Source organism: Aspergillus candidus (genome assembly GCF_002847045.1).
Source record: "Aspergillus candidus strain CBS 102.13 unplaced genomic scaffold BDW47scaffold_18, whole genome shotgun sequence".
Classification (NCBI taxonomy): domain Eukaryota; kingdom Fungi; phylum Ascomycota; class Eurotiomycetes; order Eurotiales; family Aspergillaceae; genus Aspergillus; species Aspergillus candidus.
Window position 1 is genome coordinate 79,168 of NW_020194023.1, and position 17,514 is coordinate 96,681.

The following is a 17,514-nucleotide window of genomic DNA, read 5'->3' on the forward strand; positions in this document are numbered from 1 at the left end:
AGTATCATTAGTATATCCAGATACTGAGTCTGATTTTCTGGTTCCCGCTGTTCCCATCAGAATTGGACGGTGTAAAGTACGGACCAGTAATACCGCGTTCGTCTCTCCTCCACTGCATCCTCCATCCAGCATAACATTTCTTATTCTCTTCTTCCCGTCACTTTCTCTCTCTCCCTCTCTCTCTCCTTCTCTGTCTCTTTCTCTCTTTTCTTCTTTCTTCCTCCCGTCTCTCTCATTTACATCGATTCAGTTGAATCTCGATATCTCCTGTCAAATCCCTCGTGACATCCATTGCATCGTCCTGGCTGTGACCATGTGCGCCTGGAGGGTCTAGCCCCTCCAGTCCATTGAATTTTTAACCTCTGAGTCACGGTCAATCAGACAGAAAAGGAATCAAGAAAGAAAGAAAGAAAATCAAAGCTCGTTAAATTGTTTTCCTAATTTTATTTACAATCAGGAAAGATTAAAGGAGAAGAAAGAAAAGCAAAGAGGGATACATCATTGTTCCCATTCCAATCCGGTGCACGGGATCGGCTGCGTCGTATACTCTTCTATTGCTACTCCAACTTACCTCCTGCACTTCTACACGCGACTCTCCATCTGCATCAATCCCTCATCAGATTGATTGGTTTTTCGCCATCAACCTCATCATCAATCCTCTCCAGGTACTGACTATCCTTTCCTCCCCTTCCTCCCCATCGATCCATCATATCATCAAGGATCCATGGATCTCATTCCCTCCACCAGTAATCAATACTAACCTCCAGCCTGGCGAAACTTTAGGCCCTGCTAGCCTCCTGCACCCTCGGCCACCTGCAAGACTAATTATAATTAACTATCCGACCCTGGACCGTCCTTCGTTTACGGCGGTAGTCTGGAATTTCTTCCTCTTCCATTCCCCATTTCTGCTCCATTTGGGCCCTTGCTTGCGCTGGTCATCGCGGCCAATCGTGCGCCCCCAATTATTTCCCCTCTCTGGTGCTGCCTCGTTCTTCACCCATCTCGGACCCTCTCTCTCTCCCTCTCTCTTTTTCCCTCTCCTCTCCCACTTCCTCTCCCTTTGATTTAACTTTCTATTTGATTTTTTATTTTTTTTTTATTTCGTTAGTTTATTTTTTTGTTTTTTTCTTATTTTTTTTGGTGCCGGAAATTGGTGGTTCCCTCCCATTGACCGCTAGCTTCTCTGCAACCACCCCTCCCAATTCCGGCTTATCGTGCGTTTCTCTGCCCTTCCTCCTATCACTCCTGTCCAACGCGCCTTATCGTCATCTCTACCACACCCACCTCATCCCCCTTCCTCCCCCCCCCCCGATCTTCGTCGACCTCCAATCAGAGAGGTTCGCACGATCATGTCCGGGTTGACCCTCGGACAAGGTTTAGGGGGCGTGCGACCGACTCAAACCGCGGCATACCCCGACGCTGGCCGCGCTGGCTATCGCGATCCTGCCTCACAACTCTCCGATGATTTCTCCTTCGACTCCCCCATCAGCCCCCCGGACTCCGCCCGTCTCCAAGACGGCTTGCTCCAGGATTCCTTATTTCCCGAGTGGAATTCCGGTACGCCACGAGGCTCCGTCGACAGCCCCGATGAACAGCAGAAACGAGATCCTTTGGCCACCCAGATATGGAAACTATATTCTAGAACCAAGTCGCAGCTCCCTAACCAGGAACGCATGGAGAACCTGACCTGGCGCATGATGGCTGTGAGTTTGAAGCGACAAGAACTGGAACGACGGCAGCAGTTCAGGTATGTCTCCTTCCTCTGGCGGAAACACGGCCGCTGGTGTGGTTCGCCACACCGCGTATGACCCCATCATCTCCCTTGCTTCGTGACTCACCATTGGATGGAGTAGACCGCCCGTGAGGAGTCTAAGCACCTCTGGCCCCAGTGGTATCGCCCAACTGCGTCTCTCCGACCAAGACCCGACCGCCGCGGCCGCCCCCGAACACCCGACTGATCCCATGAGCCTCGACGACTTCATCGTACCCTTCGAATCCCCCTCCGATCAGGTGTCTCCGGCCAACACCCGCGCCGAGATGGCCGGCGCCATCCCGATCAAGTCCCGCCGGGAGCAGATGGGTGGATCGGCCACACCCGTGCCGGCGTCCCTCCCCCAACCCGCCCACGACCCGCGGAAGAACAGCGAGTTTGGCTACGTCCCGCGGCGCGTGCGGAAGACCTCCATCGACGAGCGTCAGTTCTACGGTCTGCAGGTGCCCACCCGCAAGCGACCCGCCGAGTCCTCGCCCCAGGTGCCGCCGGTGTCCAACGCCATGCTGGCCCACGATCCGGATCTGTCCGCCGGGGTGCCCGACTACGCCCTCGATGCGTCGTCCTCGGGCTTCGCCCTCCATCATCCGACCCACCCCAGCCATCACCCCTCGCCGGGTGTGCCGTTCGGCCTCGACACCTTCAACCTGGGCGAGGATCCGATCCTGTCATCCGCCGGTCCCTATGCCGCCCAGTTCACCTTCTCTCCGAGCGAGTCGCCGATGAACTCGGGCAACGCGTTTGGCAACTTTTATGCCAACACCCCGCTGGCCTCTTCGCTGAACTCCACCGAATTCTTCTCGCCACCCGCGTCCGGCTACCAGTCGACGGCATCGACCCCGCAACCGGCCTACGATGGTGAGCAGAACATGTACTTTGACATGCCCTTGGAGTCGCGGTCCCACCACCATCAGCAGCAGCCGCAGCAGCAGCGCCGCATCCCCCCATACATTGCCCAGCGCTCCAACCTCTCCGCGTCCCTGCAGCCGCGCTACGTGTTCAACCAGAGCACCCCCGAGCAAACCCACCATTCCCCCAGCTACCCGATCCCGCAGCCCCAGCACGTCGATCCGACCCACGTGCTGAACCCCACCGATTTCACGCCCGGCTCCCACGCCGCTATGTTCTCCTTCGGGGGCGAGTCGGACAACGAAGACGACGATCCCGGCGTCGGGCGGGCCGGTCTCGCGATGCCGACGGATTTCGGCGACGACTCCGAGATCGCCGCGGGGATGCAGTGGGATACGCAGTTTCCCGCCTCCTTCCACTCGCTCCCGGGCTTCGGACAGCATCGCAAGCACGTGACGATTGGGTCCGCTGACATGATGGACACCCCCGCGGACTGGAATCCGGGTGGCAGCCTGGGCCGCACGCACGGCTCGGCCGCGTCGGTCAGCGAGGTGCGGAACCGTGAGCAGGATCCGCGACGGCCGAAGATCGCCCGCACCTCGTCCACGCCCAACGCGGCCCAGCTCCTGCGACAGAGCATGGCCGCCGGCTCGTCCCACACGTCGCCCAACACCCCGCCCGAGTCGGGGCTCAGCAGCGCGGCCCCGTCCCGACCCGCTAGCCCCGGCGGCCCGAGGAGCGGCGGTGGTGAGCCGGGCGGCAACGGACCGACGACGTGCACCAACTGCTTCACGCAGACAACGCCGCTGTGGCGCCGCAACCCAGAAGGACAGCCGCTGTGTAACGCCTGCGGGCTGTTCCTCAAGCTGCACGGGGTCGTGCGGCCGCTCTCACTGAAGACGGACGTGATCAAGAAACGGAACCGCAGCAGCGCCAACGCCATCGCTGTGGGCACCTCGCGGTCCTCCAAGAAGTCGTCCCGCAAGAACTCGGTGCCGCAGGCAGCCGCGCCGTCGGCCTTGTCGAGCCGGGCTCAGAGCGCCACGACGTCGGAATCGCCGCCGGCGGGGTCTTCGGGCCCGGCCGGACGCGCCCCCGGGGTGGTCCCCATCGCGGCGGCGCCTCCCAAGGCCACTCCGGTGACAAGCACTCCCACCACTACCTCCACTAGCACCACCGGCACGATTGCGTCTGCCGGAGGCCCACCGCCGAGCCAAGCCAGTCAGGCGCGGGCCGCCATGTCGGTGGCTCCCAAACGCCCGCGGCGGCTGGAGAAGGCCACCGACGAGACGGAAGACCCCAGCAAGGCCGGCCCATCGGGGCGGTCCAAGGTGGTGCCTCTGGCGCCGGCTATGCCCCCGGCGGCGGTGAACCCGGCAAACCACAGCATTGCGGGTGGTCAGGGTGCGAGTCAGGAGTGGGAGTGGCTCACCATGAGTCTCTAATCTTTTCCTTCTTTTCTTTTCCCTTTTCTACCCGTTTCCATTTTCTTTTCTTCACTTCCATCCCTTCGCATGTTTCTGTTGACGCACGCCACGAAACGATAGACCCTTTGATGACCACCGCAGGAGGAGTTCTCGCTAGACGAGCCGGAGTTTGGATTGCCCGTGGATCTATTTCTCGGGGTTTCAGAGAAGCGAAGCCTTGTTCATGATGGGTTGGCCAACATACACGATTGATGTTTTTCTTTTCTTCTTTTCACTTACACCTTGATGTTCATTCCATGCGACAGCTATTCTTACTGCACGACCCGATCTCGATGTCTCAGCCGTCGACATTTTCCCTGCGGGCTTCTCGCCGCAGTCTTCATTGTCATCTGGCGGTCTCCTCTTTCTTTCTTTTCCCTCTTCCCACCCTTTCGGTGCGTTTCTTGATTGCTGATTACTGTTCGATACAACCGCGTCTGTCCCGGTCCCGACTCTGTTTTGCTTTTGTGTGACCTTTGAGAATCCTGCGATTTCGGAGCTGGGTGTTTTGTTCTGTGTTTTGTTTTGGGTCAGGGATACCGGGCAGAAGTGCGCATGTTTGTTTCTTTTCTTATTTCTCGATCACTAGGCAGGATGAATAGACGGATTGCTTTTCCGAGGTTTTGTTTTGATATAGATTTGGGGGTGGTTGTAGGGTTGGGGATGAGTAGTCGTAGATCTGTTTTGATTCTTTCGTTGGTCGTTGACTAGGATAATTCCCTTGGACTTTACACTATTTGCTTTCAAGTTGATTTTCGGATTGTTTCCTATCTAGAGCACTTTGAAAACTTGTGTATAAACCTGGTAGAATTGAGTAACAGCCGATGCAGTGGTCTCCGAACCAGCCCTAAATTGGAATCACAACTATGGCTCTACCGGGACAAGTACCTTGACAAGATGACGATGTGTACTAGGCAAGCATGCGTGTTGTCTTAACCATTCCACCCAAGGCACCAATCGGCGCGTGGTAGGGTCTTGACATCCAACATACAGCTGGTCGGGATGGTTGCCTGCCGGATCGCCCACGAATGGCCCAATGATCGTGACCTCAAGGCTGTGACGGACGGACGATCATCAGCCTCATACCCCGCACGAGTGGCGAAGCACCAGGCGCGTCCGTTCGATCGTGAGTCAGACAGGAACGGGGTAAACCTTTTGTTTCGATGAGACATAACATGATTGGATCAGGCTGCTAGCCACGTCAGGAATCGAGCTCCCAAGGCACCTATCCTCAGGAGTGACAGAGAGCCGCATGTAAACCGCGGGCTTATTTGGCTGCTCGTCCGCTCGTCAACTGACTATCTGCGCTTGTCTTTTCCACACCTCATCTTGAACCTCACTTTCGTCTTTCATCTGTTCGATCGATTGATTTACATCCGCTCATGGCCTTAACAACCCTCCCCAACGAGCTACTCCTCGCCATAACGAGTAACCTCACCGACGAGTCCGACCTAAACGCCCTAGTCCAGACCAGCCGCCGCCTCTACGAGACCCTCGACGAGGAACTCTACCGTTTAAATGTAGAAGACGGCAACAGCGGCGCCCTTCTCTGGGCTTCGCTCCACGGCCACGAGGCCAGCGTGCGCAAACTTCTTCGTCTCAAAGCCGACGTGAACGCCTGCACCAATATGCGCGGGACGACACTGCCTGCAGCCATCTCCGTCGAGAATGCCTCCATCGTCACACGAAACCTCCAGCAGGAGATCACCAAGGGTCGCGCACGTCTCATCGCTTCGCCGCTCCTCTACGCTGCCGCGATGAACCACACGGCTATCATGCGCTTGCTCATTGACGCCGGCGCGGAGGTCCACCGGCGACATGGCTGCCACCGTATCCCCATCATGGCTGCCGCTGACCAGGGCCGCGTCGATGCCCTGGAGATGCTCCTCGATGCGGGTGCTGATGTCGAGGCTCACGGTGCGAACTGCAATACTCCGCTTAGTCTGGCTGCGTCAAAGGGCCACCTCGCTGTTGTGAAGACCCTCCTCGCCCGCGGTGCCAACATCGACACTGCCCGCCGCGGCCGCACGCCCTTGATGCGCGCCGCGCAGATCGGCCACTACGATACCGTGCGCGCGCTTCTCGACGCCGGCGCCGATTTCGCCCCGCACGACCACAGCGAACGCACGGCCCTGATGGCCGCCGCCCAATCCGGCCACTACGACACCGTGTGCGCGCTCCTCGACGCCGGCGCCGACCCCACCGAGAAGGACTTCACTAACCGCACGGCCATCACCTTGGCCATGGACGGCGACCACGACAACATCGTCGCCCTCCTGCTCGACCGCGGCACCACAGACCTCGAGGCCACCGTCTCCAACCGCTTCACCCTACTGGGCTGGGCCGCCAACGCCGTGGCGCCCCGCTGCGCCGCCCTGCTCCTCGACCGCGGCGCCGACCTCACCGGCCCCTCACCACCACCTCTCTGGCACGCCGTGACAGGCCGCAACCGACCCAGCACCGACGACGACGAGACCCGCGCCATCGCCACCATCAAGCTCCTACTCGCCCGCGGCGCCCGCGCCGACATCGTCCACAACCTCCCAGGCTGCCCGCGACCCCTGCTCGTCGCCGCCGTGCTCCAACGCCGCATCCCCGAGGCAGTCGTCTTACTCGAGGACGGCGGGGCGGACCCCAACTCCCCCAGCGGGAACGGCACCACCGCGCTGTTCGCAGCCGTATACAAAGGCAAAGCCTCAACGGTCGACATCCTCCTGCAACACGGCGCCGACCCGAACCAGCCGCGCACACCGCGAGGCAAGACGCCCCTGACCCAGGCGTTGCACGCAGCCGACACGCCGATCGTGCGGCGTCTCCTCGAAAGCGGCGCCACCTCGCGCCCGGCAAACCTCCGCACGGCCCTGCGCGGAGCGGCCCTATCGTGGGGCTCAACCGAGGGGGAGACCTTCGAGATTGCCCGCCTGCTGATCGACCACGGCGCAGACCCAACGCGAGACCTCTACGACGGCGGCAGCCGGCTCCTCCTCGCGGTAGCAGCCAAGGGCGACGCTGACTTCCTGTCCGCGTTGCTCGCGCGCTGGCCGCTCGACGTCAACTGCAGCACCCGCAACGGCAGAACGCCGCTGTTTTTCGCGGTCATGCAGGGGAATCTCGAGATGGCGCGCTTGCTGCTTGCGCGTGGTGCGGACCCCAATCGTGTCAAGGACGGACAGTCGCTGGTGCGGTGGGCGAAGGAGCGCGATGGTGCTGATGGTGCGTCCTTGGTGCAGTTGTTGGTGGAGCATGGGGGGCGGTGCGACGGGCTTGGAGGATTGGACCAGGTCGAGCTGATGATTGAGGCGCAGGAGTCGATCTTGTCGGGAATGGCCGAGATGGGGTTGTAGCTGTTTCTTAGGGGGTGATGTTGATTATTAGTGTGATGACTGTTATGAGCGATACCACAGACTGTTTGATAGAGCGAAGAAGCTTTTTCTAATTATAACGGAGTGTTTACGGAGTATGTTGATGTATGATTGATAGAAGCTTATCCCAGACATAGTTATGCAGGGATTACTCACCCGAGTAACGTGCCGACCCATCACCCCCAACCCCAAAAGAGCATAGTGTCCACACCGCTCGAGACCAGATCTTCCCGCGTCTTTTCTCTTCTCTTCCAACGTGTCTCACTTTCTCTCCGTCGTGCGTTCTCCTGAAGAAGTGGCGACCTACGTGCAGAGATTTCAAGTGCTTCGTCTACGGCTTAACTGCCAGTCTACCTCGTGGGGGTCTCGCGCTGATAGCCTCAACCACCCTGTCATTCAACCTGACATTCAAATCTGAGCCTGAACCCCACACCGCTGGAAGAAGGAGGAGGAACTCGAGAGGAACAGTCAACAGCTGGAAGGGGAATGTAATGTGGGGATCCCGTCATGACCACGTTCGACACCCGGGCCTGACCTCTTCGTTCGACAATATCAACGAGAACACCGATCACGAGAACACCGATCACGAGAATAACCCCAGCAGCGACAGAAATAGCGACGGCGACACGATCCAAATGATGGACTCGCCCACGCGGCGCTCCTCGTTCCCGTCATCGTGGCAAAAATCGACGACGATATTCAAAATGCCCCGACTAGGCATCGACCTCGCGGCGTCCATCCTCGCTGGAACGCTGCTCGTCAACCTGCTCCTAGCGACAATCGCGCTCCTATCCTACGCCCGCTTCCACAGTAAGGGGTCGGGCGGAGCGACGGTGTATGTGGGCTCGTGTGGTGCTGTTGAGGGCTGGAACTCCGCGCTGCATTTGCTGGGGAATGCGTTGGCGAGTCTTGCGGTCGCGGCCTGTGTGTATGCGTTGCAGTGGGTGACTGCGCCGTCGCGGGCGGAGATCGATCGCGCGCATGTGAGGAGGTGTTGGAGGGTGATTGGGAGTTTGGGGTGGAGGAATTTGGGGAGGTTGTCGAGGAGGAGGTGGTTGTTGGTTTTGGGGGTTGTGAGTGCCGCGGTGCCGTTTCATATGATGTGAGTTTGCCTTTTTTGTTTTTTGTTTCCCCCCCGTGAGCTTTTGTGTTGGGTGTGGTTTGATGGGTTGGATTTGGGCTAATTGGTTAGGGTCAATTCCGCGGTGTACTCGTCTAAAACGCTGAAGCAGTTTGATGCGTTTGTGGCTAGTGCCCATGCTGAAGTGAATGAGCAGTTGGTGGATTCGATGGGTCCTGATCGGTGTTTGGGGAGACTGCTTGGGTGGAATAAGGCTGGATTTAATGCGGCGTTGAAGAACGGCCAGTTTGAGCGTCTAGACGCTGAGACGTGTCGACGGCAGTTTGAGAACCCGCTGTCGGATTGCAAGTTCTGCGGTGCTGGTCAGGGGACTATGGTGCTTCTCTCCAGCGAGCTGAAGAACAGCTCTCTCTTCTATGCGTCGGGAGAGTCACTGCCAGACACGGGCTCCTGGATGGCGGACCTCGTCCCGTTGCAGATTCCCGAGTGGAATGTCACCGTCCCCATCCGCAACGGGACCTTCACCATGAACCCGCACCTGCTCAACGGGATTCCCATGGATGTGGACGTGGAGATGCGAAAGGACTTGGCGACTATGTATGACTTTCTTTTGAACAACTACACCGAGTCGGTGGTGCCGTACACCGGGCTGGAGCGGTTCCAGAAGTTCCTCCGCGAGGCCCACTGGAACAATGCCACCTGGGCGCAGCGCGCCGTCATCCAGCAGCAGGGACTGGTCTGCACGCCCGAAAAGGCCTTCGACACGCTCACCACTCCGTACTTGCTGAACAGCCCGCAGTACAAGGTCGACGGGTGTCTGAACCAGAAGATCACGGAAGACTGCGAACTGACGATCCTGCCGGCGGGCCTGCTTCTGGTCCTCGCGTTCAGTGTGATCCAGGTGGCGTGCGTGTTCCTGATCGCGCGCCATGACAAACCCGGCGCGCTGCTCACGGTCGGCGATGCGATCGCGTCGTTCATGGCGAACCCGGATCCGTCCACGACGGGCCAGTGCATGATGTCCAAGTCGACGGTGGGACGGGCCTGGGAAGCCCCGTGGCTGCCGTGGCTATTCCGCCAGCGGGCTCCGCCGAGGCGTGACCCTACGGTCAGCTATCCGGAAGCGCTGCCACAGGGACAACGGTGGTTCCAAGCGGCCAGCTTATACCAATGGGGAGTGGCAGTTCTCCTGTAAGTTTTTTTTTTTCCGGTTTTCCAGCCCGAATATCGTCCAACAACTAACAATCTCAGTGCACTTGCCTACCTTGGACTCCTGGGTTTTGTCCTCATCGGATATCTCCCCCGCCATGCCTCATTCTGGGAGCTGAGCGGAAAGAAAGCTCTCGCATCCAACACGCCCCATCTCGCTCTCTCCCTCCTATACTTCTTCTACGACGATCTCTTCACCTGCATGGCCATCGTCGACGAATACAGCCAATACGCGCTCCAACGAATGCCGCTACGCGTATCCCACCCACGAGGCATCCAGCGCTCCACATACTACCTCAGCCTGCCCTACAAATACGCAGTCCCCCTCCTCCTAATGACAACCGTCCTCCACTGGACACTCTCCAAAACCTTCTTCTTCACCCAATTCATAATCTACGACAAGTTCGGCGACGTGCGTGTCGACAGCCCCATCAGCACGTTCGTGTTCGCCGGACGCCCTGCCATCCTAACTTTGGTCCTATCCCTCGTGACTGTCTGTCTGGCTCTCGGCCTCGGCGCCCGCCGCCTCCCCATCTCGATCCCCTTGGCGAGCAATTGCAGCGCCGCCATCAGCGCCGCGTGCCATCCCCCGCGCGGCGACCCCGACGCGGCCCTACGGCCGGTCATGTGGGGCGAGTTTGACGAGCCTGCTTCGGACCTCGATGTCGAGAATGACCCGGTGGCAGCGGACGACCGCGACTGGGATGGAAAGGCTGGGTATGCGCGGTGCGGCTTTTCATCTGCGGAGGTGGCCACCCCGAGTGGCATTCGGTTGTATGCTTGATGTATATTATTATTATTCTTCTTCTTTTAATGGTTTATATTTATTGATACTCATCCTAATGCTATCGCTATTTTATGAATGTTGACCGGATTGATTTTACAAATACTTATCAGTGCTTATATAACCAACGTACAGATAAGTAAAGAATGACACCTCGGGCATATATGTCTCGTGACATCCTACCGGATCGGATCGTCCGGTGGGTCTCCACCGCCTGCTTGTTTGAGCATACTGCCGCAAAGCCCTAGATCGTCTTCATCTTCCAGCTCACGTCGCGTCATCTCCACTTCAATTGTCTTGCTGTATATCATCTGTCTGATTGGCACTACTCTCTACTCACTGATACTCCGCCCCGTCAACTCAAAACGCCAATTGGTCAGCTACACCAGAGAAAACCGACACAATGGACCTCTCCAACACGTCCACGACGAGTACCCTCCGCACGCGCACCCTCGACGACTTCCTCGCCGACGACGATGGCGACCAGTCCTACCCTCACAACCCAGCCACAACCACTACAGCCACCACGGCCTTCCAAAACGAAGTACCAACCGAAAAACGCACCCGCACCCACCCCACAACCAAACCCCCCACGAAAGACTGGATGGTCGTCCAAGGCAACACGCACTACGCCCGCGACTACACGACCTTCCTCCCCGAAACCTACCGTCCGACCTCCCAAACCCTCTCCAACAACATCTTCGACCCGAGCTCAGAACTCCACGTCGCCGGACTCGGCACCGTGCGCGTCCCCGTCCAAACCGGGCCTGCACCAACCGATACTAACGTCCTCGAACTCCATGACGTGCTGCATATCCCGGACGCCGTGTGTAATGGGTTTAATCCGCTGCTGTATGGGAGTAGCATGTCTTGTTATGAGGGGTTTTGGGAGGGGAGGGTTCCCGGGGGCGGGGACAGGCCGGAGTGGGTGGCGAGGGGGTTTGCGGGGGGCGCGAGGCTCGTTTTGGTGGGTGGGGGGGAGGAGGACGGGGTTGGGAGTGAGATTATTGATAGTGTTGGGGGAGGGAAGGGGGGGTTGAGTTTGTATGTTTCGAGGGAGGAGATGGGGGGAATTAGGGGGAATATGGGTGGGTTTTCTTGATTTTTTGGATTCTTTCCTGTATATTTTTGAGATTTCTTTGGGATTGGGTTGGTTGTTTTGGATTGGTTGGTTTTCTGGTTGGCTTGATGGTCTCTGGTGGTGTACTGGTTGGAGGTATTTAGGCTGGTTGGGTTGGATGGTTGGATGGATGGATGGATGGTTGGCTGGGCTAGTCAGCTGGATGGTGTTCTATTGTACTAATACTGATACTAACTAGGATAGAGAATACTTCTCCTACAGACGGAGTTCCTCTCATGTCTAGACCCCTAGCGCAAATAAGTCGAGAAATCCCACCAATCTACACCAGCTGGGTTGCGGGGTCTAGGGCCGTTTCTCCTCCACTCTACTGCCATTGGTGCACTGGAACAATCTTATTATCCTGATCTATATTGCCATCCTTTATAAGGACGCACTCGGATGCGCGGGCCGCATGTCTCTCCTGTCAGCCTGGATTTCAGAATATCAACATGTAGTGACAATAGTGATTCCACCATGCAGCCACACAACCCTTTTTTGCCGTCTGAGCGCTCTGCTCCAATGCAAGCCAATACGAGCAAAAGGATCATGTCCAACCCACGCGTTCAAACCATACACATGAGAGAAAAGTCCATCCCAATCGAGACGCCACAAACACTACCTTACCGAGATGAGCTTCCCTATCCAGTACGGACCTCATTTCCCTCGACAGGGATGTTTCCAGGATGTTCAACACCAGGGATTTTCCTCCAGGGATTTCCATTTCTTTCGAACTTCGCCGTTCAGCCTGATGGCTAAACGTCTGTGCTGCGCACATCACATGTGCCCACCTTGGGAATAAATAAAGAATAAACCAGGAAAAATGAAGAACTATAATACCTCCCCTAGCCCCGGATTTCCTCTGGACCCCACCCACCTTGATTGATCTCGTCAGACAGTCAGTCACTATCACCATCATGTCGGACAAAGGCGACACCGTTTCGCGTCTGGACAGCGCCAAAGATGCGCAGATCCACGGCGTCAATAATGCTGCGTTGGCGGTTGCGACGCTGCAGCAGAAGCCGAAGCTGTTGGGCAAGAGTATGCTTAAGGTGGGTCTCTCATTCTCATTCTCTGCCGTTTTCGAGGTGCGGGTCATCATGCTGATGCAGTGACAGCTCTACTGGTGTATCGGCGTCGCCATGCTCAACTCCTGTATCAACGGCTACGACGGCTCCCTCATGGGCTCCATCAACAGTTATCGCCAGTACCGCGAGTACTTTGGTTTCGATCCGACGGAGGGAACGCCCTCTACGGGCATCGTGTATGCCATCTATACCATCGGGAATATAGTGGGGTCGTTTACTGCGGGGCCGTTTACGGATTTCAAAGGTATCTATCTCCCTTCTCCTCCCTTCCCCTATATAACTCCTCCAGGTACTAAATGTAATAGGCCGCCGCGTCGGAATGGCCCTCGGCGCCATCTTCATCATCATCGGCACAGTCGTCCAAGCATCCTGCCACAACCTGGGCGGCTTCATGGCCGGCCGTTTCATTCTGGGGTTTGGCGTCGCGACGTCTGCCACCGCCGGTCCGGCGTACGTCTCGGAGATTGCCCATCCTTCGTATCGTGGTGCCATGACGGGTTTGTATAACGTGCTGTGGTTCGGTGGCGGTATCCCCGGGACGTTCATTCCCTGGAAGACGAGCGAGATCGAGGGGACGATGAGTTGGCGGATTCCGGTCTGGTTGCAGATGATCTTCTCTGGGCTGGTCTTGATTTTCTGTTTTACTCTGCCTGAGGTATTTTCTCTCTCTCTTTCTCTCTTTATTTTTTGCCCCCGCTCTCTACCTCCCCCTCTCTATCTTTTCCTTCTCTCATATATGCTAATTGGATAGTCCCCCCGCTGGCTCATCTCCCAAGACAAACACGAAGACGCCCTCAAAGTCCTCGCCGAATACCACGGCGAAGGCGACCGCAACTCCCCCATCGTGCAACTCGAATACCGCGAAATGGTCGAAGACATCTCCAACACGGGATCCGACAAGCGCTGGTGGGACTACCGCGAGCTGTTCAACTCTCGCGAAACCCGCTACCGCTCCATGCTAGTCATTTTCATGGGTATCCCCCCCCCCCCCCCCCCCCCCCCCCCCCCCCCCCCCCCCCCCCCCCCCCCCCTTTTCCTCCCTACACCTTCATGGCAAGAACAATACTAAAGTGAACAGCCTTCTTCGGCCAATGGTCCGGCAACGGCCCCGTCTCCTACTACTACCCGCAAATGCTCCGCGGCGCAGGCATCACAAGCAACAACACGCAGCTCATGCTGCAGGGGATCCAAAACGTGGTGCAGTTTCTAGGCGCAATCTTCGGCGCCCTCATCACCGACAAGGTGGGCCGTCGCCCGCAGCTGCTGATCTCGACGACGCTGGTCGTGCTGCTGTTTTCGATCGTCACGGCGCTGAACGCCACGAATGTTGTTGACGGGCCGGACGGGCCGATCGCGAAGAGCAGCGTTACTGCCCGCGCGCAGATCGCCATGATTTTTGTCTTTGGATTCATCTATTCGGCGGGCTGGACGCCCAATCAGGCGATGTATCCGGTTGAGTGTTTGCGGTATGAGAGTCGGGCGAAGGGGATGGGGATGAATAATGTAAGACCCCGTTTTCTTCTCTTGACTTATCGTCACCGTTGTCATTGCTTGGAAAGTGTCAAACTAATGAAAGATAGTTCTTCGTCAACATCGCCTCCTTCTACAACACCTTCGTGACGGGAATCGCATTCTCCGGCGCCGGCTGGAAATACTACTTCCTGTTCATCTTCTGGGACACGCTCGAAGTCATCGTCATTTACTTCCTGTTCGTGGAGACGAGCAAGCGCACCCTGGAGGAGCTGACTACGATCTTCTCGCAGAAGAATCCCGTCAAGGCCAGTTTGCAGAAGGATGCTATCTTCGTCGTTGGGGATGAGGTTACGGAGGTGAAGACCGTCAGTTAGTGCTTCTTGGACCTTGGATATCTAGGGTGTATTGATGGATGGATGGATGGGTGGGTGGTTGGTTGGTTGGTTGGCTGGGTTTGGAGTTTTTGAAAATAGGGTATGATGGTATATACGACCATTGATTTGACCTGTGTGGGACATGGATGAGTTGTCGATCTTTATCTTTCTACTTTGTTTTTATTATATCAAAAATGTTACACATATACCACAATCATCAATCACTTCCTTTTTCACACTCAATCAATCAATCAACCCATCAAGGACAGAACAAGAAGAAAAAGCAAAGAGAATGACACCCCACCGACCCACAACTACTAATCATAAAATCAAACCCCGGATCTACCCGAATACAATATACATAACACCAGATCAAACACGTGGGTCTCGATGCTAGTGGTGGAAGTTTTCACTGTAGGAAATATAGTAGTTGATGATCATTGCTTTTAGGAGGAAGCGAGTTACTATTTGAGATGAGGGGGGATTGAGGGTGTTTTAAGGGCTAGGTGGGGTGTTTGGGGCTTGGGGTTTGGGGTGGGAGGTGACCCCACTGGGCAATCCTGCACTCGCACTATATGCTAGACTAACTATCGGCTGATTGGGTTGGAAGCTTGAGATAGGTATCCTAGATATACTAGGTGGGTAAGTGTTTCGTAGGAAGTTTCGATTGTGAGTGTAGTTTATATTCGATGACTAGATATACGGACCATAGTACATACACGATACATATATCCTAAACCTAGCTACTAGCTCATCTCCACTAAATACCATTCGGGATACACACCAGCCAAGTCAGGCCCTCCCAAACTGCCGTGTAGCTTCTTGATGCATATAGAATACCAGGCAAAACTACCTACCACCAAGATCAACCCCAATCACCAAAGGAAACAGCTTCCCTCCCTAGCCACAAACGGCAATCCCGGCGCCCTTCCACCCCCACCAGCTAAAACACCCCCCCTCCCCGGACACCCCCTCCCCCCGCAAAGATGACCATCCAGCAAGGGACCGGACCCCACACCCTAGACAGACCCAATCCTGGAGTTCAACACATCGACACGCACCGGCTCCACCAGCACTGTATTCAGGGCTAGACTGCGCAGCGCGGGGTAAAAACCCCAACCCCCAACCCCACCCAATGGCGAAAGTAGCCAGGCCCGTGATGGAGCTGGTTGGCGTGGTGGTTAGCTAGGGTCATGTGGGTGGCGGCGGGAGTGAGTGTCCATGTGGTGGCTTGGATGATGTGGAGGTGGGCGGTGATGGGATATTAGGGGGGGTGGGTTGTGGGGTGTTTAGTTGGACGGGGGAGGATGAGTGAGGGTGGTGAGAAGGCATTTGTGGGGGAGGATGAGTGAAGGATGGTGAGTTTACAACTTTTGACTGGGCTGGGCTGATTAGGAGGATGGCGGTTGCTTGGTAGACTGTGTGGTTGTTCTTGTTGTATACCAAGAAGTATAGGTCAGTATAAGACAGTAACGCCATGGGGCAAGCAGCTGAATTTGAGGGGTTTCTCTCTATTTTTACTGGACCATTAGTGATTCTTGAAAGATACAGTCTTACTAGGTAGGGTGTTCGAAGAATTGCTAGTACTTTTTGACACTCTAGTCGCTTATTCCTTACCTTCTAATGGGCCAGTTTAACCTGTTTTCAACATTTATGAAGCGAGAAAATGAATAACTAGATAAATAATTAATTCCAATAGATCAGATAATTCCTGCTAGCTTCCAAGTACTCCCTCTCACGCTCTCTTTAGGTCAGGAATGTTGTGTCGAAGAGTAAGGAAGCTACATAGAATTGGCCCTAGATCGTGTCGCCTTGATAAGCACTCGAGCAACTTCCGGATAGTTCAACAAACGAGCCACGTCTAGGGCCGTCTCCCCCTTAGAGTTTTGCGCTGTGATATCAGCACCGGCTGCGCACAGCCCCTGCACCGCGGACGCATTATCTCTCTCCGCAGCCACATGTAACGGACTCTTTCCGCTCGCATCCATAACACCAAGATCAGCTCCGGCCTGGACCAAAGTCCTTATAACAGCAACATGCCCCCCCCAAGCCGCGTAGAATAGCGCTCGGTCGATGTCATCACAGGAGGCACCTTTCTCCACCAGAACCTCGACCACTGGGTTCTGCCCACCTTTGGCAGCCAGCGAGAGCGCTGTATTGTCATCTGTTGCGGCGTCAATATTGGCGCCATTTTCCAGTAACCATGATACAACCGCCGCCTGCCCGGAGAAGGCAGCCCGATGCAGAGGCACTTCCCCTGCAGGCTGATGGCACCTGATGTTGATATCAGCTCCGTGGTCCACTAGCAGCTGGAGCGTAGTGACCTCCAGACCATGCTGAGCAACAACGTGGAGTGCTGTTCCTCCGCTGGTCGTAGTCTGCGCATTGAGGTTTGCCCCACCGCGGACTAGATGCTGTATGAGGCCGTGGTGCCCTTGTGCAACAGCGAACATCAGAGGTGTCGCTCCGTCGGGTCCTCTGGCGTCGATGTCGGCTCCGTTGGCGAGTAACAAGTGGATTAACTTTGGATATCCAGGCCCCATCGCCAGGTGTATGGGCAATCCTAGGCTTGATTGTGCGGTAAGATTGGCCCCGGCTTTCAAAAGGACCTCGACCGCGGCGATGTGGCCTTTCAGACAGGCTAGGTGCAGTGCGGTTTCATGACCCGCAGTCATCTCCTCTATATCTGCTCCACTTTTTATGAGAAGTTCCGTGACCTTCGTCAGCCCGAGGGCGGCTGCCTGGTGCAATGGGGTTTGCCCGTCGTCGTCTTGGATGTTCACGCCGGCGCCCCTGCGTATCAATTGTGCCGCATTCGCCTCAGAGCCAATCACTGCAGCGTGGTAGAGGGGGGTTCGTCCGCCTGTGGTCCGCGCCGTCAGATCTGCGCCCGCGTCAAGAGCAAATCGATCATGGCTTCAGGGGGACCCATTCTTCCAC

General features: G+C 56.5%; 6 protein-coding genes across 6 annotated transcripts; 5 read left to right on the forward strand and 1 right to left on the reverse strand.

The window, feature by feature from the left end:
* The first annotated feature begins 901 nt into the window (after window positions 1-901).
* Window positions 902-4,182, forward strand: BDW47DRAFT_131238 (uncharacterized protein). The gene is made up of 2 exons (XM_024817268.1): window positions 902-1,747; window positions 1,854-4,182. The coding sequence occupies exons 1-2, from the start codon at window positions 1,350-1,352 to the stop codon at window positions 4,063-4,065; spliced, it is 2,610 nt and encodes an 869-aa protein (XP_024672623.1). The 5' UTR covers window positions 902-1,349; the 3' UTR covers window positions 4,066-4,182.
* On the forward strand, window positions 3,757-5,085 carry BDW47DRAFT_104562 (uncharacterized protein). Its single transcript, XM_024812354.1, has one exon. It carries the CDS (start codon window positions 4,299-4,301, stop codon window positions 4,557-4,559), a length of 261 nt encoding a protein of 86 aa, XP_024672624.1. The 5' UTR covers window positions 3,757-4,298; the 3' UTR covers window positions 4,560-5,085.
* A 69-nt stretch (window positions 5,086-5,154) lies between these two features.
* On the forward strand, window positions 5,155-7,514 carry BDW47DRAFT_131242 (ankyrin). Its single transcript, XM_024817269.1, has 2 exons — window positions 5,155-6,353; window positions 6,687-7,514. The coding sequence occupies exons 1-2, from the start codon at window positions 5,469-5,471 to the stop codon at window positions 7,428-7,430; spliced, it is 1,629 nt and encodes a 542-aa protein (XP_024672625.1). The 5' UTR covers window positions 5,155-5,468; the 3' UTR covers window positions 7,431-7,514.
* A 199-nt stretch (window positions 7,515-7,713) lies between these two features.
* Window positions 7,714-10,528, forward strand: BDW47DRAFT_104565 (uncharacterized protein). The gene is made up of 3 exons (XM_024812355.1): window positions 7,714-8,550; window positions 8,641-9,720; window positions 9,781-10,528. The coding sequence occupies exons 1-3, from the start codon at window positions 7,940-7,942 to the stop codon at window positions 10,520-10,522; spliced, it is 2,433 nt and encodes an 810-aa protein (XP_024672626.1). The 5' UTR covers window positions 7,714-7,939; the 3' UTR covers window positions 10,523-10,528.
* A 1,574-nt stretch (window positions 10,529-12,102) lies between these two features.
* Window positions 12,103-14,705, forward strand: BDW47DRAFT_21633 (putative MFS lactose permease). The gene is made up of 6 exons (XM_024818468.1): window positions 12,103-12,691; window positions 12,758-12,971; window positions 13,033-13,382; window positions 13,479-13,701; window positions 13,806-14,230; window positions 14,308-14,705. The coding sequence occupies exons 1-6, from the start codon at window positions 12,557-12,559 to the stop codon at window positions 14,572-14,574; spliced, it is 1,614 nt and encodes a 537-aa protein (XP_024672627.1). The 5' UTR covers window positions 12,103-12,556; the 3' UTR covers window positions 14,575-14,705.
* A 1,579-nt stretch (window positions 14,706-16,284) lies between these two features.
* BDW47DRAFT_21642 (ankyrin repeat domain-containing protein) lies at window positions 16,285-17,436 on the reverse strand. Its single transcript, XM_024818470.1, has one exon. It carries the CDS (start codon window positions 17,247-17,249, stop codon window positions 16,356-16,358), a length of 894 nt encoding a protein of 297 aa, XP_024672628.1. The 5' UTR covers window positions 17,250-17,436; the 3' UTR covers window positions 16,285-16,355.
* Window positions 17,437-17,514: the final 78 nt, after the last annotated feature.